Source organism: Indicator indicator, chromosome 20 (genome assembly GCF_027791375.1).
Source record: "Indicator indicator isolate 239-I01 chromosome 20, UM_Iind_1.1, whole genome shotgun sequence".
NCBI classification, from domain to species: domain Eukaryota; kingdom Metazoa; phylum Chordata; class Aves; order Piciformes; family Indicatoridae; genus Indicator; species Indicator indicator.
Genome location: NC_072029.1, coordinates 14,256,661 through 14,283,992, shown reverse-complemented (window position 1 = coordinate 14,283,992; position 27,332 = coordinate 14,256,661). Strand labels below are relative to the sequence as shown.

The following is a 27,332-nucleotide window of genomic DNA, read 5'->3' as shown; positions in this document are numbered from 1 at the left end:
GGCATTCTCTTGCTGAAGATTGATGGTACTGTACAGATTCTAGAAGGAAACTAATAATATCTGCTCACTGGAACAGGCTGCCAAGGGAAGTGGTGGAGTCAGCATCCCTGGAGGTATTTAAAAGACTTGATGTGGCACTTAGGGACATAGTTTACAGAATCACAGAAAGTTCAGCATCAGAAGGGACCTCAAAAGATCATCTAGTCCAACACTTCTGCCAGAGCAGGATCACCTGGAGTTGGTCACATAGGAACACCTTCAGGTGGGTTTTGAATGTCTCCAGAGATGGGAGATTTCACAACCATTCTGGGCAGTCTGTTCCAGTGTTTTGTCACCCTCACAGTGAATGATTCTGTGTTTTTCCTGCTTTAGGTTGATTTGTAACTTCAGTTTTCAAGCTGTGAAGTTCCCATTCTGTCAGTCAAATCCCTGATGTGCTTTGAAAAAACCTTTTTCAGAGTCTTTGGAAACAACAAAATTCCCTTGGATAAAAATATGTGAAGCCGTAATTCATAGTGAAGAGTGTCACTCTTGTCAGCACAAAACCTACAAAACCAGTTTCTTCTGGAATCTTAGCATGTATGTGGGTCCCTCTAATGTGCAATTTAATTTTTATCTCCTTTGATAATTACAGTTATCTGCTTCCCTTTTCTATTATTTTCCTTGCTAAATACACTTCTGGTTTCCATGATAGCATTCATGATGTTAGTTTCGTGCATGTTTATTTTGGAATACTTACAAATAGCACCACATATTCTACCTGCCACTAAAAATGTGATAAACAGAAAATTGTACAAAATTCCTCTTGTAAGGCACTTCATAATTCGTAGCATGAATAGAACACAGATGCCTGGCCATCTTGCTTGGTTTTCAGTATGTAGCTGGTAGAATGGAAAAATAATAACAACAACAAAATGATGTGTGTAGAGCAACAGTACAAGGCAGGCAGTGCTTGTGAAGTTATACCAGTTGAATCAATTTCAAAGAACACAGAATGTTTGAGGTCAGCACTAATATCTGGAGACCACTGAGTCCATCCCCTCAGCTAAAAGTAGAGTCACCTAGAGCAGGTTGCTCAGGACCTTGTCCCATAGAGTTTTGAAGGTGTCCCCATGGATGGAAACTCCATCACTTCTCTGGGCAGCCTGTTCCAGTGTTCAATTAGCTTTACAGTAAAACATTTTTAATCAGGATGAAACACAATTTCTTGTGTTGCATTTTGTGCCCTTTGCCTCTTGTCCTGTCAAGGGGCAGCACTTAAGAGCAATCTGAGCCTTCTCCTGGCTGAACAACCCTAGCTCTCTTTGCCTCCTCATAAGACGTGCTCCAAAACCTTAATCATCTTCCTGTCTTGCCTGTTAGTGAACACAGTAACATCTACAAAGAACCTCTGGGGAATGTTGATGTGACTGGGAACTACAGTAGTTCTTCTCCCTGCCAGATGCCTGTAGATGTCAGTAGTTGTTAATAAATGGCACTTACCAGGTAAGGTTGGATTTAAGATTTTGTGGCTTTGCTTTTACATCTTCCAGTGCTGCTTTGTCTTCTTAAGGATTTTGTGAATCTGTTGCCAACTCAAATATTTTCACAACTCTTTATAAATGCAATGCTAAACATTGATGTGAAGACCATAGGACTAATGCAAAATGTTAAATCACTTCTTTGACCACCACCACCAGCAAACATCTAGAAGTGGAACTTCTTGTAGGAACTCCTGTGATTTGGCCGTCTTCAACAAAGGTTGGGTAGCCCAGCGTTCAGTGCAATCCAGCAAAACACGTCAGGTAGTCAAACAGGAGAAATATGAGAGTTCTGACTGGCACTGATGGGACTGCCTGCACACAAAGGCATGTACAGATGTCTTGCAGGCTTGATTTCACACTGTCAAAGGATGAGCTTTTCCTGTGTGACCGTTACAAACAATTGCTACATTTCGTTACCAGAATAGTTGTTCTCCGGTTTAGGACTAAGTTTACCTGTCCACAGCTCTAGAAAACATGCATTCCATTTCCCGTGTTTGTTAATGTGTTTATAAGGAACAGCTTGCTCAAAGGTCCTACTATATTTAAGATCATTCTTTTCTGCATTCCCAGAGCACTTGTTAGTTCATTCTGACATTTGACTGAAAGTAGTTCTGTATTATTTCGATTTTATTCTCAGTTTATAGTTACACGTAGCTCTTGATGACTGGTGTAGGAAACAGCTATTCACCAGATGGTGTTATTTCAGATCATCTTGCTGCTTCTGCTTACCCAAATGTTAGATCTAGCAAAAGCATCTCTTATCAGTTGCTCTGCAGTTTTGATGTATGTTATCAAACACACCTTTTGAAGAAATTAGTTCCTTATAGCTTTTGTATCTTTAATAATTCAGCTCTGCTTACTGTTTTCCTTTTTTCCCACTGTGCTTACAAACAGTAGTAGAAGTTAAAGTTCTGCGGAAATATTTTAAGTCTAATTATCTCTTAGATGTATCTTGCTGTTAATAAAAATTTTACATAGAATTATCTAATGTTTGGCATTGACATATGGGTAAGAAAGCATATCCCTGATGAAGTTAATGAACATAAATGCTGATCAAGCTGTCCTTACAAGGAATAAGCTCGTACCATAAGTTGTGAGATCTGACTTCCCACAACATTTCTTAAGTTGTTGTCTGTCGACCCCAAATAATCAGCAGAATACAATTGATATTTCAGGAAGAAATGGTGAAAACACCAGCCATGAATGTTCAATGGCTTTCGAAAGCATTCCCCCAGTTCAAGCTTTTGGTTTTACAGAGAGATGTCCAGGTAAACTTGCAGCCTCTTGATGACCTAAGGAGCACTATACCAGTGAAAACTGAGGTTCTGCTTGGCAGGAAAACTCTGGAGAATGCTAATGAAAATTGGTTATTTTGTCCTTTTAATGCTTTTTGTGCTTTTTAAACATTAGGTGTATTGCTCGTATTTCAAGTCTAATTGTTTCTGATAAGCTATCAGCAGAAAGTTAATACTTATATTTAATTAAGTGGCACTTTCCAGAATTACTTTGCCGGTAGTACCATAATTAAATGATGTGAGAACAGTCTTTGATACATATGAGCATATTCTTTGCTAATACAAAAAATAGAGTCTGTAAATAGAAAAACTGGATGCATTAAGCAGCAGGCCAGAGCAGGAGGCCGGGAAGGCTACAACCATTACCACATCAAAGGGACTAATATTAATATCTCTCTAATGCAGCTTTTTTTAAGCATTTCTTGTATTCTGATGGGCTTTTCATAATTGACCTCCATAAGTCATGAAAAATGATTAAAACAAAGAATCTGGGAACTGGGTGAATTGCTAATACCTCCTGGAATGCTGCCACATTATTTCCATCATTAGGTTAGGCCTCAATTAATCTCACTTAACTTCAGCCATCTGTAAAGTGGCTGTCAAGGCACTTCCGATGAGAGACAGCCCAGAGACGGAGCTCCAGAGTGTGATTCTTTCCTTACCAAAATACATCTCCAAAGTGGGAGGAATGAATCATGCCCTGGAGGTGCTTCCTCCCCTGTCTCTCTTTGTAGTTGGACACCTTAGCCTAGGTGCTTAATTTCCGGGCACCTGAACTTAGTTGAAATGAACCAGACCTTTCCCTCATGTTCCCATGTAAGAGCTGAAAATTCTTGAAAAATGAAGATCTTTCAATAACAGAGTTTGTTCTGACTTATGACTCAGCACTTGGATCTTTGATACCAGCTTTGACAGACCAACCAGTCTTTATCAGCTTTTGTTATTGGAACGTTGATCCTCTGACAGCAGCATCAGATTTAATGCTCTTTAACACAATATGCCAGCTTTTGCTGCAAGCAGCTAACCTTAAAAACACAGAGCACTGTTACTTTACACTTTTGTAAATACCTTCAAAGAAGGGTTTAGGAATCCAAAAGCTTTTCTATTAGTCCTGTAAGTAGGATCTAATTAAACACCTTATCTATGAGTCCTGCTTCTTCAGTCTTTTCTGTGACATTACCTCTGATGAGGAGGAAGGTGGTTTTGGCTCTTCACCTTATGCAGTTCCCCATCCTGTTTATCATGTGGATCTACAGCCTGGACTTCACAGCCACTTGCTGCTGAAAAGCTAATAATGGTACTAGGGGTCTCTTTGATCTAATTTTAAAGATTTGTTTCCATGACTACAATTTGGTATCAGATCTCATGGAACAGTATTTATTTTGAAGCCTCTATTTTGCCAAAGCACCAAGCCTATAGGTTTCCTGGGGTTGTCCTACTACTTGCCTTGCTGATTTGCATTAGCTCCTCCTCTGTCTTGATTCAAACTTGCCCTTTTTTTTTTTTTCCTGTTTGAACTGACCATACCCCCACACAAACACCTCTGAAATAATGAGTAGCCTTTTAATTGACTTTATTTGGGGAACACATAATTTAGGTGTGGAAACGCTCTAATTTCACCATGGTAATCTATAAATAGATGCCTCCTCCAAAGGGCAAGAAATGTAATTTTGCAGCAATTTAAATCGTGGATCAAATCCAAATTTAGAAACTAGAATAATAATTTGGCTGCTTATGGTTTGCTTTCAGCCATGATACTTAGAAAACCCAAAGGATGTTTAAATATACTCAAACAACACCAGGAATCTCTAGAGGTGGCAGCTGGAAAATGATGACTCTGGCCTCAATACAATTATGCGTGAGGGTTACAGTTCTTGAGACAAAGAAACACAGGGGAGGAAGAATTTTTTTTCCTCACTTCTAACAGTCAAACTCACCTATTCCAATAAATGTTTTAAAAAATTATTATTTTTCCCTTTCCACCTAGAGAATTGTTGAGGCGTTTGGCAGCCAACTGCCGGCCTCTGTCAGCCGGGTTCTAATCCCCCGGTTACCCCTAATGGCGGTGCTGTGCGGCAGCGCCAGCGCCGGCCTCAGCCCTTCCCGGGCCAGTGCCAGCCGAGCCCGATGAAGGCGGCTCTGCCAGTGTAGTGCAGCTTCGGAACGTGGGCTCGGCCCCCCGGGAGGAGCGACCGGCCTGCCTGGCCGAAGCACCGCCCTCCCCACGGTCCCAGTCCCTGGTTCCCCCGTGTCGCTGCAGAGCCGCTGGACGCCGGCAGAGGGCAGACTCTGCCTGCGCGGATTGCGCGCGGCCAGGCAGCAGCACGCTCTTCGAGAAACTTCCGGAAACAGCTGGGCGGAAGTGACGTTGTGTGTGACGAAGCTTCCTGTTTGCGGCTCTGTTGAGCAGTTGCCGTTGTCCCGGGTTGCTGGCGGGGAGGGTGGTGGCCGCGCTGTGGAGGTACCGGGGCAGGTGAGTGCGAGGGATTGAGACTATGCCGAAACTGACTTTATCTCATTCGGCCGTGAGAGAATGAGGGGGGGAGCGGGCGGAAGGGCGCGCTGGTTCCCGGGCGAGGCCTGGTCTCAGTTTCTGCGCCGGGCCTCGGTTCTTAGCAACAGTGTTGCTGGTAACGGGGCCTGCCATGCCGCCATGCTGCGTGCTGGAGGACCGGCGGCCGTGTGTCCCCATAGGAAATGGGGTGCTACCTGCCTCGAGATTTTCTATCTAGTTGTTGGGCAGGTGCATGGCGGCAGTCCTGGGGCGGCCGGAACGAGGTTCGCGTGGGGCGCGCTGCAGAGCGGATGGGGCGGTGGGGATCTTCGGCACTGAGGGGCGGGCAGTGAGGGAGCCGCCCCCGGGCGCAGTGGCTGCGTTGGGCTTACCCTGTAACTCGGAGCGGTGAAGGTACAGTTCGGGATCTTCGGGCCGTACGGCGCAGATCGGAGTTATTTTCGGTTTGCCGCAAGCAGGAAGGACTTAAGAAAAAAAAAATTACAAGTCGGTGTTTCCGTTTTTGTTTGTAGAGGTTTCAGTTACAAAAAGGTGAGGGAGAGTCGCATTTCACTCTTTGCTCTTGAATGCGTTGAACATACCTGAAAGTCCTGTACCTCGCAGTGTACGTTTTTGTCATACTTGTAAACTAAACATTTTTTTTTCCCGATCAGAAGTAGTTTGGTTAAATTCTGTTTTGTGTTTATTCACAGTAGGTCGGTAGTAAGGTTTGATGTGGGTGAAGGTGGTACTGGCTGGATGTTTTGAACTTGCAGTTGCTAAGTTGAAAATAGTCACCGGCAAGTGAGGATCATAGTTTGTCTTAAGTCTTTGCTGGACTTCTCAGAGAGCAGTAAGTTAGGAGGTGAACTTATTTATTACCACTGTTCCTGTTTGTAGCAACACTTTATGTTGTGTTACAGTTTTATTGTCAGACATCTTCATGGCTACTCAAAACCTGAGCTGCAGGCTTGAGCTATTCTGTGGAAGCCATTGGAAAAAATCATTCAAAATACTGAACAAATCTGTTTAGAATTCTGATAATGATAAAGGACTTGTTTGGTTCTCATTTGGCCACAGTAACATCATAGAAGCTAAACGTATAACAATGCTAATGTGCAAACGATCAAGCTCGTGACATTGCCTTGCCAATCAGTGATCAAGCCCTGAGTTAGGATATAAAGCATCGGAAAGTTAGAAGAATAAAGTGTTAACATGGGGAACAGCTGGAATGAAACAAAGCTCTGCTTCTCAAGTCTTCTGAGGTTGGTGTTACTGCTGTGTGCTGACCTTAATTTTTGTTTATTCTTCGGAGATCCTTGTACTCTAGTACAAGGGATTTTATGTTCAGCTGATGGTCAAGAGCCTGGTGGTTAAAGTACCATTTAGTTTGCTAGATTATGTTGTTGGAGAAGACTTGTTTGGACTAGTGAATAAATGCATTTGCAGATGTTGTCTCTGCTTGCTTTTTTAATTTTTTTTTTTTTTTACTTTCAAACAACTAAAATTCTAACTAACTAGTGCACAACATTATAATTTTGTTTCTTCTTCTTGGCTCTCATGCTGCCTTTTCAGAGACATTTCAAAATAGAAGTTATTTTAGGATTACATTTTCTTAAATATCAGCCACGGGAGGAGAAATTGACATTTCTAATTTTACTGGCAGTACTGTTTAAATTTCAATGTTAACAATAATTTCTGTATCCCTAGACTGCAAAATTATCTTTGTTCTCTTATCTGATTTGTGTTTTTAGCAGTTGTGCTTTCTGACTACAGCATGTTCTTACCAGTCCAGCTTTTCTCACTGGTATTGTTTTCTCTCTTTCCTAGTTTGATACAGTTTGCTAATTTATCTTGTCAGGAGTTTGAAAGAAAGCATGCAAGGCTTCACTTTTGTTTAACACAGGATTTTTAGCTTTCCTATGTATGTATTTTGTAAAAACAATATAGTAAGAAGAGAAATTTATATGTCTTTCATTGACTGGTAGTTTTGGAGTGCACATGGAGAGAGGAAACAACTACAACTTAGTTAAATCATCGTCTCAATAACCAGGATATATTACTTCTGTATGTTTTTTGGACTATACTCACAAAAGAAATATCTGTGTTTGTTTGCTTGTTAGTTTTAAATTGTAAAACTTCCAGAACTCCTGCATCTGTACAGCTGTGCTTAACACATTGTCACAGTTAAGTCTTTAAGCTGAGGTGGGGCAGGTTGAGTATGATGCTTGCGTTTTACTGTGAGACTAGAAGTTCTGTCCTGGAATTGACTGAATTGTCACATCAGCCTGAACAGACCGAGTGCAGCCACCTGCGTTCTGTTGACTATTCTGCTCTTGTGTAGGGGATGGTGCATCTCAATCAGGTCAATACTCTGGACTTCCAGATTTGTGTGCACCCCTTGTTTCTTGCCATATAAATAGTGATGTTTTTAAGGGGGTGTATTGACTTAATTTTCAATTTAGCTGTGTGAGGTTTAATGTTCTAGTATTTTGCTCCTGCAGTAGGAGGTGCTTCATTTCTGTGATAGCATTTATGATGAACCTTGTCAGCTGTGTTCTGAAAACATTTTCTGTCAATGGTTTTTCCATTGTCTGGCTTTATGCAAGAAATGGATTAGTGAGAAATTATTTAGCCTTGTCAAAACATATTGGATCTTATATACAATGATTGTTACTTTCAAGATAGGTAAATTAAAACTGTAGTTGATGTTTGTGGGTTTAAGTTAATTTTGCTTTTTAACAAAATACTACATTTGAATGTCAGATGTTTTTAAAGTTTGAATGTAATAAAAGCATTATTCTGCTTTTGTTTATTTAACTGCTAGGTAAGAAATAATTCATGCATATGAATTTCTAACCTACAGTTACTAGTTGTAGGTTTAATTTATGTTTTCTGTTTGTTCTGAGTAAGTACTGAAATCCCGCTGATAGTAGTGAGGACTCAGAACTACAAGGATCTTAAAGCCCATAATTCTGAAGCCATTTGTAGCTACATTGCACCAGCTTTTGTTAAAGCTTTGTTAATTCTTTTCAGTAGAAGAAATTCTTCTCCATCTTAAAATGTATTCTGGATCTCTGACAACCTGTCATCATTCTGAAAAAGAAAAGGGCATTTGCTTGAATGCAGCTTTTTTTGTGTGTGTGCTGGTTTGCTTAAGTAAAATTATTCTGACTCCAAAAACTACTTAAGGGGAAAGTGTGTTGAAACTTAAAACAATTTTCTTTTCCCTGAAGGATCATCTAGTTGCGTGTGATACTTGGCTGAAACGTCTGGACTTGATCTTTGCCAGCTGAGGCTTTCACTGTTTGTAGCTGCTTAATCAAACAGGGATCATGCATTCTTTAAGGAGTTAGGAATATTTTTATTTTGTATAAAACAGCCTTTTATGGTTAGTTTTAAGAGGGTGCCAGTGTTCCAGATATTTGTATAACACAATTCCAAATTTGGACACCTGAGTTGTGTTTGGAAAAATACCCCTTTGGTTTAAGGATAGCTGGTGAATAAGTACCCCTTGATTTAAGGGCACACTCATAAATCAGATAGATAAGCAGTTGGAGTATCATCCAAGGGTGTGAGGGTAGCCTGTTCACTGATCTACTTCCTCTTCCAGTTTTTGTTAGCTGCTTTACATTTCTTTCACAAATGAAATTGTGTTGGTTTTTATTTTTTTTTTGTGTTTTTCTTAGAGTTCTATTTCCATTTTTCGTAGGTCAATTGTTCTCCAATTTTTTATTACTTGTTGCCCTCTACAGGCTTTCTGTGTGCCAGGCAGTAACACAGACAGAAAGGTCCTGTGGTTCTTGCCACAGTTGCATCTTGCTCTCCACAGGAAGAGAGGAATAGAGGGGGTTTGTTGTAACTTCTTGCTTTAAAGGGTGAGAGAACCTGATGCAGGTGACTCTTTCTTGGGTTTGGTGGCTGGGTTTGTTTGTTTGTTTGTTTTTTCTCTTTACCTGGCACTTCCAGTTCTATTTACAGAAAGCCAGTCAGCCTAGCTGCCTTTTCCCCTGCGTGAACTGCATCCTCTCCTGTAATCACAGTATTAAAATCTACTCATTTTCTATGTGAAACAGGATGTTTGGTATAAACATGAGATTAAACTAAGCATTTTGGAATGTTCATTTTACTAGATTCATCTCATGAGGATGCTGTATTAATGGAATGAGTATAAACATTGCTATTTAAGTATGTTTTATTAACTTTAATTACATGGTAAAATTGCATTTTTCCATGAAACTAATTTCAAGAATCCATGAAGTTAAACTGACAACTTTTCTAAGCCTAGGTAGGTAGATGTTAAAAGTACTAAGGTTTCTAATATACCTTAGTCAATACCACACTGTGTGTATATCAGTGGGAAGAAAGATTTAATGTTGATGCACTGTTTAAATAGATGTCTTAGTCATAGATGTCTTCTCATTCTCTATTTATTGCACTGTACAGAATTAAAATAACTTCTTTTTTGATTTCTTAGCATTCTCAAACTTCCTCTTACAAAGGTTTTCTGGTCTGCATCATGGGTGTTAGTGCTTGTACAGTGGAGGTTTGCTGGTATGGCCAAGAGACTGCTCATGATCTCAGCTCAATTACTTATGGCCCATCCCACATGCTGTTGCTAGAACTGACTAATATTTGTCAAGGTTTTGGGACTTGTATAGCTGCCTCTGTTGCTCAGTTTTATTAGGTGAAATACATCTGATTGTTGCCTGAGTGTTGTTCTGCTCTGAGGAGTTGTGCTGTGAGATCTGTCTTTTTTTTAGTTAGGGCTCAGGATGACACCAGAAGGCAATTTCTATAAGCAGTACCTGGGTGTTAAAGACAGTGGCCTCTTCAAGCCAGTGAGAATTCCCTGGCTGGTACAAATGTGTCTTGGAAGCCTTGGCAGGTAGTTACTGCTTTATGGTTGATCTTTACTCTCTTTTAAATGGGTAACATGGAGAGATAGAGGCGAATAATTCATGGATTTCATTTGAAATCTGTAACTTGTGAGCAAATGAACTTCATCTGAAGGCTGAAAATACTTGTATGTCTCTGAATTTACCAGACCATAAATAATAAAAAGTTTAGCAAAGGTGGCTTAGCTATGTAAAAATAAAAAAGGAAAATGGAATACTAGAAAACTTCATCTGTGTGCGTATCTTGCTTAGTATTCTGTGTATGGCCCACAACAGTATTAATGCTACTGTAGCCTGCAGTAGGAATGTGAAACTTTATCAGGTCCAGCTGCCATACTGCTTTTTGATATAACTCTTGGAATGTAAAATATAATATTTTTTTAATCGTAGGTTGCAATTCCCAAATATGCTTGAGTGCGTGCATTATCTGTTGACATAGCAGAGGCATCTCTGTATTGCTCAGCTGCTGCTGAGTAGGTTAAATGCAGGCTCAAGCTGGACTGGGATTCAGAACAGGGTATTTATTCTTCCTGCTGCCAGAAGCCTGCAGTCCTTTAGAGAAGTTCATAGAAAGCAGGCAAGTACTAGGAATTGGATGGCTGTGCAACTTGACTGGCATCTTCTGAGAGCTGTATGAATCAGGAATTTGGATCTCTGTCTCCCACTACCCAGGTGACTGTGCTAGTCACTGAGCTTGAGCTCTTCTGGCATCTTTCAGGACGCTCCATGCTGCCCCATTGCTTCATGGCCAGAAATAGATAACTTTTTCTGTCTAGGCTGACTGCAAAGGTCGCATGCCCCTTGCTGTCTAAATTCCCTCCCGACTGATTTAAGAATTTGTTTGGATACCTTCCTCCCTTCCATATTTAGTTAGGGGTACTGCTCTGTCACCCCTGCAGGTTGTGCAGATTACATTTCTTTTTGTTTCTTTCTTTGTCATCTGATCGTATAAAACTTTATAGCTCTCTACATATCTACTGTAATTTTCTCATGCCTTTTATGTAGCTGAGGTCTTTGCTGCAAAGAGAGTTTATGAGCTGGGCTTCAAAATAATTGTGAACTGATCTGGCTTTGGGCTGTGCTGTAGGAGGGATGTTTCAAGACTGGCCCTGCAATCCTTTCAGTTGCCTTGAACCAGTATAGGCAGTCGGAGCTTCTGCTTGGTAAGCCAGAACTAAACTGACTTCTCAAACGGTGACTGAGAAATCTATAAGCTATGGAAACCTTCGATTCATGTAAACAGTTGGATGTTTGATTTGTTCACGGCTATTCTAGAGAAAAGAGTTGAGAGTAGTTGATAGCATCCTATAAACACAGTACGATTATGAATGCAAGAAACTGCAATTTCGCAAGCAAACATGAAGGCCATAAAATGATTTCTTTAATCTGGAGTTTTGTTTGGTTTTATCTTCTGAGACTTTGAAGTGTTCCTGTGGTTGGAGGTGGGAAGTTAGCTCATGTGGGCTGTCTTCCTTGTGGCTTTTAAAAAAAACCCAACCATCTCTTCAGTGCCTAGTGTGCCTTGCTTGTGTATTTAGAGGCAAATTCCTTGTCAGTTATGGAGTTGGAAGATGATTTTTGTGATGGCATTTTGGTTAGGACGATTGACTATTTTTGCTTTTCATCTTGCAGGATGGTATATGGTTTGCTGCTTTGAAACTTTTAGGCAGTCTCACTATGCAGTTTCCTACTAGCCCTAAAAATATTTTTTCTTTCATGGGCAGTTTTCTGTTTTGTTATAAGATGGTCATGGTTGTTTTGTTGAATGACCGTTTTAAGTATTGTTTTCCTAGAAAGAGTGGAGACCCCTCTTTTCTAGTTGGTGGGTGCTAGGTTGTTTGGGGTGTTTTTTGCGTTGCTTTTTATGGTTTTGTTTGTTTTGGGTGTGTGGTGGTTTTTTTTGTGGTTTTTTTTTCCAATCTTACTGGATAGCTTTGCACCATTTGCTTAAGACGAACTGTAAGTTGCAGATGAATTTTTTTCATGCAAATGTGTGCAGAAAGGTTTTAGCAATAAGAAAAAAGTTCCTCTGGTACTAAAATTGTAGCATTGCAGTTTATGCTTGATGGTAACTATCAGATAGAAATAATGATTAATTGGAGATAAACTCTTACTGTCACTCCAATGTTTGGTTAGAAGAAAGAAAATAAAACCAGCTTGCTTTCTTTGGAGAGCTACTGACTTGTTTTAATTTCCAGACTTCATGTAAGTGGCAAGTAAAAATTGTACAATAACACATTCACAAAACCCAGAATATGCAAACCCCAGGCATTTAATTGAAACAATTTCTCTCTTCTTGGATGAGTTGCTTTTTAAAGTCAGAATAATCTATTAAGATCTGGGCATGCTCAGCGCTCACTTTTGGTCCCAACTTCAGGCTTCTGTTATTTTGGCTATATTGGTACATACAAGCTGCAGCAATGTTTTTAATGAACAGCTCAAGTGTGTATGGAAATATATGTTGAAATCAATGTGACTACCAGTGTGCACAAAGTTCTTTAGGAAAAGATGTGATATATTTTGTTTACATATAAGTTGTTTGTCCTACCTGCTTATCCTAGCTAAAAGCTTGAGTTTTGAATTCTCACTTTAAAATACCTGCCTGAGAGAAGCAAGGCTTGTATTGAAGAAAAAAAAGAATATGGAAAACCCCTTTAGCAGTATGGTACCACTCTTATGTGTTGTGGCTTCCTGCTGTTGGCTCACTGGTTTTAGGCTGATACATCTTGCTAGGAGGGGCTCTGACCGTAAACTTGACTCATAACAGGTTTCCCTTGCCCTGATTTCTTTATGTATACTGTATGTTCCATATATGCTATTACTCATAAGAACTGCAGGATTTAATAGCATACTTAACCCATGCCAACCTTGCTCCTCACGTATAAATATGTAGACTTGTTCTAATTATTGTTTGGGAAACAACAGAACTAGCAAGGCTAGTTGATAGTAAATATTCTGGGATATTCTTAGTAATCTCAAAGTTTACATATTGAACCCTGCTATTACTGTATCGGCATTGACATTGTAAATGTTCATTTTAATGCATGAGTCCCAATTTTATTCATCCTCACTTCCCCCCCTTTCCTCCCTTGTGGAGCTTTATTCAAAGGGCAAAGTCAACAAAAGGGCTATTTTACCTGCTACACTTTTTTGTTTATCATAGAATGGCTTAGGTTGGAAGGGACATCAGGGATACCTCCAGACTCCCCACCATGGGCAGGGACACCTCTCAACTGGATTGGCTGTTCAAGGCCTCATCCAGCTTGGCCTTGAACACTCCCAGGGAGTAGTCATCCACAACCTTCCTGGGCAGCTTATTCCAGAGTTTCGCTACCCTCGTACTGAAGAATTTCTTCCTAACATCCAGTCTAAATGATTTAGATTGCTAAAACAGCCCAACTTCTAAAAGTGTGTAGCTCCTTCAATGTGTTTACTTCTATGTGTAGTTTGTAGGGTAGCATAGCAGGGTATCTCTTAAACTGTTTTTGTCATTTGAGGAAATGTGTTTAACCACATCCCTAATTAAAGTTAATTAAGCTTTAACCTGCAGCAGCAATTTAATTTGAAGATGTACCAATTTATTTTAAAAGGCAATCTCTCTTTAATGTTTATATTTCTGGATGTTGAAAGATATGTGCAATAGTAGTACAATAACTTCATTTCAGAATATTTTACTGGGTTGTTATCATGCTTGATTCTTTCAGCATTTATGTGAAAGAACATGAAAATGAGACTTTGCCTAGGCTGAAATGACAAACGTCGAATGATTTGGGGAGGAGAAATAGTTTTGGTGAAGTTTTGTTCTTGATGTGTAAGATAAGAAAATGTGAGTAATATGTTGCTGTATTGTTCTAAGTGTATTTGGATGACTTTGCCTGCAACGAGTTAATAACTCATCAAAAAGCTTGTTCATAAAGCTTGAAACAACCAGCAGGAGTGGTAGGATGGAAAGGTGGTTGGAAGTTTCACCAGAATCGAAACTTGTTTCAGTGGTGGGGAGAAGAAGCCTTCCATGAAGAAACAAAATACTTTTCAGAATTTTTTAAAAGATTATTTAGTTTAGTTGAAGTAATGATTAATGTAACTGTTCTGTGTAACTGGTTTTTAACATTGACAAGAAACTGTCAAATCCTTGTAGGACTCTTGTGAAAATTGTGTTCTGTAATACTAAGAAACAAGGTGTCTCTCTACTGGAGCTGGTTGGTTGGTTAACCTTGCAATAGGAGCAGTCTTTCCTGGCTATGTACTTTGTTGTTAAACACAAAGAAGATTAATAGAGTTCAGTAACTTTGACAATATATGACTTTTCTGTTAAGATCTGAGTATAGAAACTATAGGTGGAATTGTAGATTTCTAAGATCTGCACGTACATAGGTTTCTTGAAGGGAGCATCTCAGTGGAAGATGGAAGATGTGCCCCTTGTTTTATTCTTATGTTCTTAATACACGAAGCAGGTATCAGAGATGACATAAAGTGAGCATGATGTGTGTTTTTTTTTTTTTTAGCGTTCAGCATGTATAAGTCAAAATGGTGACATACTGTACATAGTCTTCTTAACATACTGATTTGTTTCAGGAAGCTGCTGTTTACCTGTGCCTCGGTGCACCGTGTTTCAGTGGGATTGAAAAAAAATCAATATCAAATCTGTCAGCTTCTACCTGAATTTTATGAAGTAGCATTGTTGGACAAGCTTCATTTACAAGTTCTTATTGCTACAGGGCTTGAAAGGCTCAGCTGTCACTAGCAAGACACCTACTGAAACATGGTGGATTACTACGAAGTTCTGGGAGTGCAAAAGCATGCCTCAGCAGAAGATATTAAAAAAGCGTGAGTATTACTGGTATATAAGTTATTTTGTTGTCAGTACTAGGATGAGTAGTAGTCCCCTTCCTCAGTGTTCTGAAGAAAAAGAATTTGTTTTCTTTATGAAATTGGGAAAAGAATCCTGAATGGTGCTGAAATGAAAATGTCGTCAGTTTCTGTGCAAGTGTACCTCCAAACTTGATACAGTACAGGCAATGACAGCTCCTTTTGTGGATGAATTGCAGTAACTGTACTTTGCCTCATTTGCAGAGGTGCTTTTCAAAGTGAAGTATTTGACACACTGCTTTTTTTTTTTTGGATACGTAGGTCTTTCTTAATGTGAGGTCTGGTTTCTATGCTTCGGTTTTGATGGACTGAACATCTGTTACTGTTAAAAACTGTATATAGGAGTGTTCAAAGGACTTAAATACAATTGCTTGCTCAGATATACTGTTTTATGTACTGTTTTAAGATGGGTGTTTGTAACATGTTGAAAGATACTGTTTACTGTTCAAACAGCTGGGAGGAAACATTTCTGTATTGTGCATACCCAAACTGTCTGACAATAAATTGCAGTTTCAGGTGACTGGGATACCTGGGTTTAATCAATCAAATTGTACTAGTGCCTGGAATTACAAATTTCTGCACATATTACATTGACAGTTCAAATGTTTAAACTGTGGTCTTGTATGACTCAGTGTAAACTGCTCCAAATCAGCCCAAGTGCAAGCTTAGCTTTGTCCCTTTTCTTGGTTTAACCCCAGCCAGCATCCAAGCACCACACAGCCACTCGCTCATTCCTTCCCCCTGCAGTGGGATAGGGAGAATAATCAAGAAGTGTGTTAAGAACAGTTGAAACAGAATAGTAATTGGAAAGAATGTAACAAAAAGAGAGAAAAGTAAAACCCAAGACAAATGGTGCACAATACGGTTGCTCATCACCCGCTGACTGATACCTGAGCACCAATCCACTTATCCTGACCATACGTTCTATGCTGTGGAATATCTGTTTGGATAGTTCAGGTCAGCTCTCTTGGCGCCGTGCTCCCTCCCAGCTTGCTGTCCACCTGCTTGCTGGCAGATCATGGGAAACTGAAAAATCCTTAGCTCAGGATAAGTGCTACTTAGCAACAAGTAAAACATCAGTGTGTTATCAACATTGTTCTCACACAAAATCCAAAACACAGCACCTCAAAAGATCATCTAGTCCAACCCTCCCTGCCAGAGCAGGATCACCTACACCAGGTCACGCAGGAATGCACCCAGGCGGGTTTTGAATATCTCCAGAGAGGGAGATTCCACAAACCCCTTGGACAGCCTGTTCCAGTGTTCTGTCACCCTCCCAGGGAAAAGATTTGTCCTTATGTTTCCATGGAACTTCTGTGCCTCAAATTCCACTCATTGCCCCTTGTTCTGTCATTGGGTATCACCAAGAAGATGGTGATCCGTCTTCTCAGCACTCACCCTTTACATATTTATAAACATTAATAAGGTCACCCCTTAGTCTCCTTTTCTCCAAGCTAAAAAGACCCAGCTCCCTCTGTCTCTCCTCATAAGGAAGATGTTCCACTCCATTAGTCATTTTTGTGGCTCTGCTCTGGACTCTTTCAAGCAGTTCCCTCTCCTTCTTGAACTGAGGTGCCCAGAACTGGACACAATACTCCAGATGCAGTCTCCCCAGGGCAGAGTAGAGGGGGAGGAGGACCTCTCTCGATGTATTAGCCACACCCCTTCTAATACACACTGGAATGGCATTGGCCTTCTTGGCCACAAGAGCACACTGTCGGCTCATGGTCAACCTCCTATCCACTAGGACCCACTGGTCCTTTTCCCCTTCACTGCTCTCCAGCAGGTCAGTAGTCAACCTATACTGATACATGGGGTTGCTCTTTCCCAGGTGTAAGACTCTATGCTTGCCCTTGTTGGATTTCATTAAGTTTCTCCCTGCCCAATTTGTTTGAAACATTTTATGTTTGTTTATATAGCGTAATACTTCATTTCAGAGTAAGATGTCCTTTGTTTTCCTTCCATTTAGGTACCGTAAATTGGCGTTAAAATGGCACCCTGATAAAAACCCAGACAATAAAGAGGAGGCAGAACGGCAGTTTAAACAAGTAGCTGAGGCCTACGAAGTTTTGTCAGATGGTAGGTATTTTAAAAGGGCTTTGAAATGCAGAGCTTTAGTCTGGGTATCAGACTACAAATAGTGATCTGTGATGCTTTAAAGGGATGTTGTAACCATCCAACTCAACTACTTCCTTTTCAAAACAAAGGAGAGCTAAAGAAGCTTTCAGGTGAGACAGAATAAGCGGAAAATTTGAAACAAAAGGTTAAAGATCTCTCTAGATGTGTAAGCAAACCAGTTTGCTTCTAGAAACTGAAGTCCTGTTTGCCAGGCTCTTTTCAGTAGTTTCTGAAGATACGTGTGTGAATACCAAGACTGATATTATCTATGTGGTAAAGCCCATGTTGCTATCAGTATAAGGGAGTTACTGTGTGTATACAGTAAAAATCAGACCAGACGAACCCTGCATTGTGTACTGCTGGGCCTATTGTAACGTTAGTCTAGTCATGACAAAGCCCAAGCATACTGTAAACAGTGCTGAAAATCTGGATTATGTTTGGGTGAATTCTGTAGATTCAGTCAATTGTGGTAGCTGAGGACAGTGTTAATTTTGAATTGTTCTGAAACACTTACTTAGCCTGACCCATGTGGTGCAGGAATACAGCTTGTAGTTCACCCATATCTTTTTGCTGAAAAAGTATCATTATCTTTTGCGTCTGTTCTGGCAAAAAGCCTTCTGAATCATAACAAAGTGATTTAAGCTGCTTTGATTATTTTCCTCTGTAATTGACTGCAGCTGTCTATATGCTATTTCTGAAGTGTCCTTGATTTCACCTGAGACCAGTGAGTATGGGAAAACTATATTTAAAGCACTAGCAGCATCTAGATTACCCTTCAGAATTTGGCTTGGTTTATGAGGCTGCAGTCTTGTACACCCTGTTTGTTTGGTTTTGATACGTAACTGGCATGGGAGAAACAATTTATGGGCAGTTCTTCTAGAGTAATTTAACCTTAAGCGATTTTTTTGAGCAACATAAAAATAGGCTATTGGTTTAGTTGTTACACAGATCTTTTAAGTTCTTCAGAAACAGTACACTGCTAGAATTTTAGTCCACCACCGGTAAATACTGCCTGCTTTTGGATCTAGATAAATCCTAAGTTACTGGTGCCTTAATAATCATTTTTACAGCAGGGTCATTCCAATCCTGAGCTGTGTGATTGAGAGGCAATAAACCTTTCTGCAGACTCAATAAATTTTTCCAACACCGTTAAGTTTTGAACGAAGGCAGATTTTTGGCAGAAGAATAATTTAAAAGCGGTTACATAATCAAAGAATACTGAAATTAGGTGATCACAGAGCACACGTCCCTTGTGATTTCAAGAACATTATGTTTTCTGAGATGTACTTTGGGCTTTTTGATCTTTCTGGTGGTCTTCACTGTTTCCTGCACCTTCTGATGGTTTGTCTGCCTTAATGGTTTGGTCTTTTTACCTTGGTGTGTAGGTTAACCTCCTTTCTTTAACAAAGGGCTTTCTAGAAGGGCTGTGCAGATAATGTACCAAGCTATGCTGGGAGTGTTTGTTGATGAACCTATTGCAAGTTTCCATTGTTTGAAGGGGAAGACCAGTCTAGAAAATTTTAATTCTTGTTGGTCAGAAGTATTTTACTTCGCAGCAGCTGTTTGAGGTAACGGCATGTTCTTTCAGTGATGCTATTTAAATTTCAAAAACATCTTTTGTGGAAGAGATTCTGGTGGGAATAGCATGTTAATACGCAGGTCTAAAATCAGATGCCCTGAGTGGTTTCTGACTGATGCTTCCACAACAGGGCAAGCAAAATAAACTATTTGACTCTTTAAGCTCTTCAGGTTCCTTTCTAGTACCAACAATTTGATCTTACATATTAATCTAAGAGAGCAAGCAACTTGAGTCAAGTCCTTCCATGGCATATTTTAAAAATCACTTCATTTTGCTTTATTAAACTATTAAGTAATTATAATTAATTTGAGGGGTTTTGCACTCACTTGTAAAAACAACTGTGTAAAGATGAAGACTACAGTATGCTTTTTAAAGGCAAACTTCCTTGTGAAATTTGTTCTTACACCAGAATTTTTCCTGATACAACAGGACCTGAGCTTTTACAGCTAAGTGGTAGTAGGTACAAAGTTTAGTTCCTGTTCTTTCTGAACAGAAATTGCTCCAGCAATCCTCAACAAAAATGTTCACCAGTTACATCCGAGAATTTTCTCAAATAAACTAGACTTGAGAAGATACTTAGCTGAGAATAGCAGTTAAGTCTGGGCTTTTTTCCAGTTTCAGTGTGGCTGTTTACTGACATGATGTACAATTTCTCCTTATAGTTGGTAAACGTGAGCTCTATGACAAGTACGGAAAACAAGGCTTAATAAATGGAGGCGGAGGTATGTTGACAACTTGCAGTTATTTGCTTTCTTTATTCTGGTGTTAAGCCATTTTCTGGACCTTACTTTTTAAAACGGAAATCTGGAAATGCTTATAGTAGGACCTAGATGTAATCTTAGGAAAATTGAAATGAAAATTCTTGTTACAATTTTTTTTCCTAGTTGTTGTAGAGGTATTGTTCATATTTGAAAATAGAGAAAAGAAAATTAATTATATAAGGTATTGTGTATACTTAACTTGAGTGATACCTAAAAGGGAAGGAGGTATTTTTTAACGATTCAGATACCAAGTAGGCCTGAACTTTCTTGTTAGTAAGAATGTGTGTGGGTAATTGAAATGTAACATTTTTTTGCAGTTGGAATGCCTCACGATAATCCATTTGGATTTGAATTTACATTCCGTAACCCAGAAGATGTCTTCAGGGAGTTTTTTGGTGGGAGGGACCCCTTTTCATTTGATTTCTTTGGTAAGTAATCCACTGGTTTTGATGTGTATAGTAAGTGTGGCTAAAAATTTACTTCTACAAAACAAACATCGGTAATGCATCTTTATTTAAAATAGCTTGAAAATGGGAGGTAAACAGTCGGTATTTTGTATTGTATTTAAAATATTTGTTTCCTGCTTGTTTCTTCTTGGTTGATTTGACATTACAGAACAGATACAGCTTGCAAATTCATGTTTTGTTGGAAGGCCTGGTTTTAAAAAAAACACATAAAATCATGGCTCCTGTGACTGGAGATTGGAAGTAACTAACATTCTACAGGAAAAAAATACATCGGAATTCCCTCTTGAGAATTTGACTGGGCAAACAGTCTGCTGAATTTGATCTCTTTTCATCTGTAAATATCAAAAGATGGTTTTGACAGCTTATGGACAAGTTAACTGTAACTGTTAGAATATAGCTCTCAGATCGAACTTGGATCAGTGCAGGCATGATTTTCTTCTACCAAGATAAAGACAGCTGCATACATAATTTAGACACTGTCCAAAACTAATGTCACATGTTTGCTTGGGAGATACTGTCCCTGAAAGCTCAGATAATGTAAATAGTTCTTGAAGCCTGGATGCTTCAATTAGTTAAAAGAAGGAATTATGTGATAAAGTAGTCAAAGTAATCTTTTTACCATAGTGCTGATGGTCTTTTGGCTGATGACGTTCCTTGCACTAGTGTATTGAAGGTCTTTTGAGAGCTGTTGGAATTCTTACTAGGTCTCTCTTTGAACATTCTACTGCATAAACTGCTGACCTATAAAGCAGAAAAGATTGTGGGGTTCAGTATTTAGAGAAAATAATAAGGCCTATATGGAAAACTGCAAGAAGTGTACTTGAAAAACAAAGCTGTCTTCTTACTGAAGTGCCTCGATGCTGATTAATCTCTATAATAATGTGTGTAGTGGTTTAATATTTTTAAAGGCAATTTTTAATCTTTACTGGCAGCATTGAGGGGTTAATTCACCTCAGATTTTAATTATATTGTTCTCTAGTTTGCTATTGAGGGATCATCTGTTGTTGGATGACTAATGAAGGATTAGAAAAGGGGTTTGAAGGACTAGAGATTGAATTCCAGTAGAATGTTCATTGATTAATTAGATGAATAGCTTGAAGACAAATGTGGAAGAGGATAAACAACAGAACTTAAGCAATTGCATCCAGTGGGAAATCAGAGGTACTAAAGGGCAGATTGGAGGAAGCATCTAGCAAAATACTGATGAGTGAAATGGGAGCTGAACTGGGAAGATGCAACTTCTTCACTGTCCACAGAAGAAAAATCTTAAGGAATACTAAAAAGGATTTTGGTGTAGGTGAGATGAATGACCAGTTCTGGGCTCCTCAATTCAAGAAACAGACACTGAATAGAGTCCAGTGAAAGGCTGCTAAGAAATTAAAGGACTGATGCTTCTCTTGCTTGAGGAAAAGGTTGAGAGAATTGCTGCAGTTGTTTATTGTAGAGAAAGCTGATGGTGAGAGTCTCATCAATGCATATGCAAAGAGAGGGTGTAAAGAAAATGGCCTGAGGCTGTTCTCAGTGGTGCCCAGTGGCAGGACAAGAGTCAGTGGGCACAAATGGAAGCACAGGAGGTGCTGCCTGAACTTAGGTAACACCTCTCTAATAGTAGGGAGACTGAGCATTGGAATAGGTTACCTGAGAGGTTGTGGAATCTCCATGATTGGAGATAGTTATAGGCTGTCTGGATGTGGTCCTGGGCAACCTGCTTTAGGTTGGCTGTGCTTGAGCAGGAGCTTGGATCAAGTGGCCTTCAGAGGTTCCTGCCAACCTCAACTATTTTGTGGTTGAGTGGTAGAAAGACCTAAAAAAATCTGAGCAAGATGTTGAGCATGAAGGTAGTTAGGAGGAGTTGGGAGAGAGTGTTTAGCTCTCGTTTATCTTTTCCTCTGAGGTACTTTAAATAAAACAGGTAGTTCTCAAATATCTGTATAGCAAATTGTATAGGTGTGGCATGTTCTAGCTACTGGGAGACTGACTTAGCCTCTACTTAGTTGTACTTGCTTCATCAGCACTAGCAAAAGATTTAACTTGCTGTCTGAATATGTCAGCATTCATCATGAACCTTAAAGCCATGAAGTTAAGTCATGGGCTTAAAAAGAACCTGAGGACTTACCTTTTGGATTTCTTGGAAGGCTGCACAGCATAATGTATAGAGCTGTCCAGCTTATCAAATGGAGGTACTGCTGCTGCCAAAGTTTTTTCCAGGGATTTTGGAGCTACTTTAGCTTCTTCTATAGAGCAATACTCATACATCTTACTCTGTGGTAACAGGGAACTTAGCATACCCCTACTTTAGTGACATTGAGGCATGTTTCCAAAAACATTCTGCTTCTGCTTAAGACCTGAATTTATTTATTGAAAAGCAGGTTATCTACTTCATGTATTGATCTCTATCATTGACAGCTTTTAAGATACAAATAATGTGCTACAGGCTCCACTTCTGCAGAATAAGATTCTGGCACTGTCAGCAGTATTACATGTACTCCAGATGATGAAAACTAATTGTTTCAATGCTTTTTCTGCTTTATGTGGGTAGTTGCAATGTCAGTGATGGTAGTCCTAAAACCTGTGGTCTGTGTTGAACTTTAGATTCTGAGTAAAAGCTCTTGTATTTTTTCTTGTCAGAAGTCTTCAAAGTGAGCACCTCTTATTTTTTTGTTAATTTTTGAAATTTGTTTTGGTTTTCACATGCTTAAGGCATTGTTTAATACAGCAAAGTGTAACTACAAAACAGTTTTTCCACAGCTTTCTGTAAAAAATGTTTGCAGCAATCTCTGCATTTATGTGAATGTTTAAGGTAGTAGAGTATGAAAATACATCTGCTTTCAGCTGAATGTAGTGCATTTAATAATGCCAAAAGAAAACTGTAGAATTGTATGTATAGCATGAATATTTGGATTCGTAAACTTAACACCCTTGTAGATTCTGCTGTGTTAAAACACTGGTGGGACAGCTTCTGTCCTGAAGAATAAGGGACTTCTAAAAATGGCTTTTCAACTTTGTGAATTTTCTCTGGAACTAGTGACTTTTTAAGGAGTTACTCTGGTTATAATTGATTTTATAAGCAATTGAGCAAGGACTGAGATCATAATTTCTAAAAATGTATATTGGTGGAATCAAAGATGAAATTGAATAAATACTTTGAAATGTTTGCACTTTTTCTGCAGTTTGAAGTCTCATGTAATGAATCCCACACAATGCAGGTGGGACTCTATATCCTTACTGCCATTGAATATGTAAAGAGCAACATTCAGATGCATATTCCTTGTAAATTTATAGATGTGAAGAATTTCTAGAATTTGGCTATGAATTGAGTCTGTTATACTCCACAGACTTGCACTGCTCTCTTGCAGTTACAGAAAGTGTTCTTAATAGAGAGGCATCTTTATTTATTCATAGGAAAGAGGAGTATGTATGAAGGCTTCTGTGGTGATTTCTAGCAGATCCGTCCATTCAGACATTTCAAATGGAAATTTATAACACTGTTGAACACAGCTTCCAACTGCAGTAAAGTTATTGCTATGATGAAGTTTGTCTTGTGCATCCCAAGCCTGTTCAGGTTGTTAGACCTCCACCAAAATGGTTTTGTTTTCTTGGATGGCTAGCTGGTTAAATTGGTCAGAGAACATATGCTGAATGTAGCACAAGAAAACCAAGTCATTCCGTGGTAGTGGAAAATTCCTCCATTTTTAAGGTAGGTCTGATTATTTGGGCATTGACTTGATAAATAAGAAATGTTGGTTAGAGTTGAATTTAACTCTGCTTGAGCATCTTTGTAATCATAGTATAGATGGCATTCAAAGGTAATGTTTTAAGCCTTGTTTTTCTAAAAAATTACTAATCATAGGATCTCTATTGTATATCATTAGAAGGACTTTCAAATGCTTGTGGTAAGCTTTATTAAATAAATGGGGCAGATACCTGTTTGACATCTGATTTATAGAGGCAAGCAATTACAAAAGACCATGCTGAAACACTCCAGGCAGGTGAATCAACAGTGCTTGCAACAGCTTCTTAGCTTGCAATAAGTTTGCAACAAGTTTGCAACTTTTAAACTTTTTTTTTTTCAAATAGTAGGTAAGACAGAAACACCCACTCCCAAGAATTTAATTTTATTGTGTGTATCATATAGTGCAGGATTACTGGTTGGATTTGATGATCTTAGAGGTCTTTTCCAACCAAACAATTTTATACTGCATCTCTAGCCCTTTGCATGAACAGATTATTCAGACCCATGTTTCGCACTCTCTTCTGGCATGATCCATAAAGTCACTTAGAGTATGCTTTTGATATAAACAAATGATGACAGGCAGTCACCTGTGCTGCTTTTACTTTCTGAAACTCTGCAGACTGTAATACTCAAAAGCTGTGGAGTTTGACTGCCTCCTTATGGAGGGGCTGTGCAGCCTTTCAACCTGATTCTGCTCAGTGTACTGCAGTTACAGTGTCATCATCCTGCATCAGCAATAAGGGCATTCAGCTTGTGTGTCGTATTTTGGCAGAGGCAGTAGCATGGCTCTGATTGCAAAGAAGGGAAAGCAAGCTCTCTACTGGCTGGGGAAGTAGTCCAGTGAGTGATGACTGAGCAGTGATCCTGTTTTCACAGGGTAATGCTCCTTTGCATACTGTCCCTATAAGATTATCAGCATCTCCAGCTGCAGCAGTGCATGCATGTGAGAACAATTGCTGGCAATTTATCTCAATACTTGATTTTCTGAAGGTGAATGATGGCATTATGCTGGAATGTGGTCAACACTTTCATCAGGGATAGCATTGTTCTGTGGCTGAAGGCATCTTCCTGCACTGCTTTTGACCCTTGGGCACTTCTTCCTGCTGTCTTTGTAATCAGCACAGCTGCTTTTATGGTCACACTGTGAACTCTATCAAAGAATTGCCGTGACTGAATTTCCTTTCATCTGGAGATGCTTTTTTCAGCTGATCCATTCCTCATCTGGTTCCCCAAGCAGAGCTGCCCTGGTGCAAGTGTAACAGTAAAAGTGAGTGCCAGAGGAAATGTGTCCTTTTCTCCTTCCCCTATTGTATGGTGCTCTCCTGCCTATTTTCTCTCAGATATGCCAGAACTGAGTCAGATTGGCTCATGGGTACAACAGAAGGCTTACAATATGAATATTAAAGTGTTCTCTTTTAGATCAGTCATTGGGTTCCATGATCACAAGGCAGGAAAGGAGAGCAGTCACATCTTTCAGGTAGTAGTTGGCAGTAGGTTTATACTGCTGGAAGGGAGAAAATCGTGTTCCTGTGTTACAGCTGAGGCCTCATGAGAGTAGGGAGGGATCTGAGATACTTGTTTTCATTGTTGTTGTTTGACTTGTTTAGAAGTGAAATTCTTTTCTTGTGACTACAGAAGAGGATTCCATGGTTCACAGTGAGCAGGTTTAATGTTTTGTCCAGCAGAACAAGACAGTTGGTACATTTGAATTAGTAAAGATTTTTCTAAATAATGTAAATTCTTTTGGAAACACTAGCTCTAGTGTCATTGTTTTCACATGGGTTTGTTAGTGCACAATCTTGCCTGGTGCTGGGGGGGTTTTATGCTCCAACCTTTGAATTAACTTTTTATTGTCTGTAAGTGCAGTCTTGCCACCTAGTAATAGGAGTCCTCTAGTCCTTTGTTTTGTCTCTCTTTTTGGGTAACAGTTTACTCTGAGTTCCTACTACTGATTGACAGATTAGAAGGCTGTCTCACTGGCTTCCTTGAAATCTCTTACCTTTTGTTCTCTCTTGATTTTTGCTGTTTTGACAGCCCCACAGGTCCTGTGTCAGAAGCGTGCTCCAACATTGTTGTTGAACTGAATCTGATACTCTGTCCTCCCATAAGCTTCTCGTAAGACCCAGATTAAACTGTGAATTTATCTCCAGACAGTATTTTGTAATACTATGAGGTTACAGTAGTCTAGCATTTCAGTTTTCTGAAGCTTTTAAGTTGTATAGTATTTGTATAATACTTTCCCTTTTTAGAAAGGCCTGCATTTCTGGGTTGTTGTTTAGTGGTTGGTGTTACCCTGCATGGAAATGCTTTGCTTAAATCACAAAATAGACCTACCAGTCTGAAATGTTGCCATTTTGCTGAGCAGTTCCTGATTTAGGGACCGAAAGCATAAACAGGGGCTGAATAGTTGTGAGGTATTACTGTATGTTTGATACAGTAACTGATAATGAAGAGGCTCCTGTTGCCTTCTTTCCTTAATTGTTCCCTCTCCCCGCCCCCCCCCCCCCCCCTTGGACGCTGTACCTGGATGGCTGTCAGGATAGTTAAAAAATATTCCCTCAGGAAAGTCCTACCCACTTTTCCTGCACAATTCGTCTTGCTTGATTCCAGTCCACTCTGTAAAAATTATTCAAGTAATATTTACTGGAGAGAATTTCTGGAAGAGCACTGGAGGATTATTAGCAGTGCTGCTAACAGATGCCACCTGAGGTTGGAACATTTGTTTAATACAGAGTGCTGACCTCTTTCTGTGGTGTGTAGGGGTGCCAAAGGTTAATAAGGCATTTCAAAGTCTTGGTTAGGTTTTTGTTTGTCTAGGAGTAGACAGTCCGTTTAGAAGCTGTGTTGATAGCAGGCATCTCTGGATAATTCTGTGATTCTTCCTAAAAAATGTTAGCATTTCTGCTGCTGTTGTGTTGAGAAGGAGATATACTGTGGGAGGTTTAAAAATACAGAGCTTACATTGTAGGTTGTTTTGTTTTTCTTTGAACTCCAGGTAACAAGAAAAATTGGACTATAAATAGAAAGCTTAACAGTGGGAGTAATATAATATAGATATTTGTACACGTGAGTGAATGACCTTCATAACTAACTTGTGAGTCACTCCAGCAAGAACAAATTGGACTACAAAACAATTAATTGCAGTGGATTTACTTGCTAGATGATACGCTAGTCTGAAAAAAAATAGCCTTTTTAATAAATGGGCTTAGTGCTTGTTTTGGAAATAGTAATTTTAGTGGGAAGTTCTCATATTTCCCTTTTCCCTGCTCAAGCATAGGTTTAATTTCTGTTGTTTTTAAGTTAGTAACAGATCATCTTTGCATTGAAAAAAAGCTTGTTCTACATGAAAAAGAGAGAAAAAAAATGTTACCACTTGATTGTCAGTTTGGACTTGCTGTGGTTTATTCAATAAATGCAGAAGCTAGGGGAAGAACAGGTTATTTTTAGTTGCTGTTCTTGGTATTTTATGCCTTTGCTGTTGTGTTTGAACCTCAGCAGCTGCCCTTGTTCAGCATAAATACATTGTGACATTTCACTTTCAAGTAATTGCATACAGTCCACATTGTGACTAAAAACTTCTAATTATCATATTGAT

The 27,332-nt window shown here is 39.3% G+C and overlaps 1 protein-coding gene across 3 annotated transcripts in view; it reads left to right on the top strand.

Annotated features, from left to right (window-relative positions):
- Positions 1-5,204: 5,204 nt before the first annotated feature.
- DNAJB6 (DnaJ heat shock protein family (Hsp40) member B6) overlaps positions 5,205-27,332 on the top strand; it is a 57,583-nt gene continuing 35,455 nt past the window's right edge. For all 3 annotated transcript variants that reach the window (XM_054390244.1, XM_054390243.1, XM_054390242.1), the window contains exons 1-5: positions 5,205-5,291; positions 14,929-15,037; positions 17,049-17,158; positions 19,439-19,498; positions 19,855-19,965. In XM_054390244.1, the coding sequence (XP_054246219.1) occupies positions 14,973-15,037; positions 17,049-17,158; positions 19,439-19,498; positions 19,855-19,965 (346 nt within the window). In that variant the 5' untranslated portion in view covers positions 5,205-5,291; positions 14,929-14,972. The remainder of the gene's footprint in view (positions 5,292-14,928; positions 15,038-17,048; positions 17,159-19,438; positions 19,499-19,854; positions 19,966-27,332) is intronic.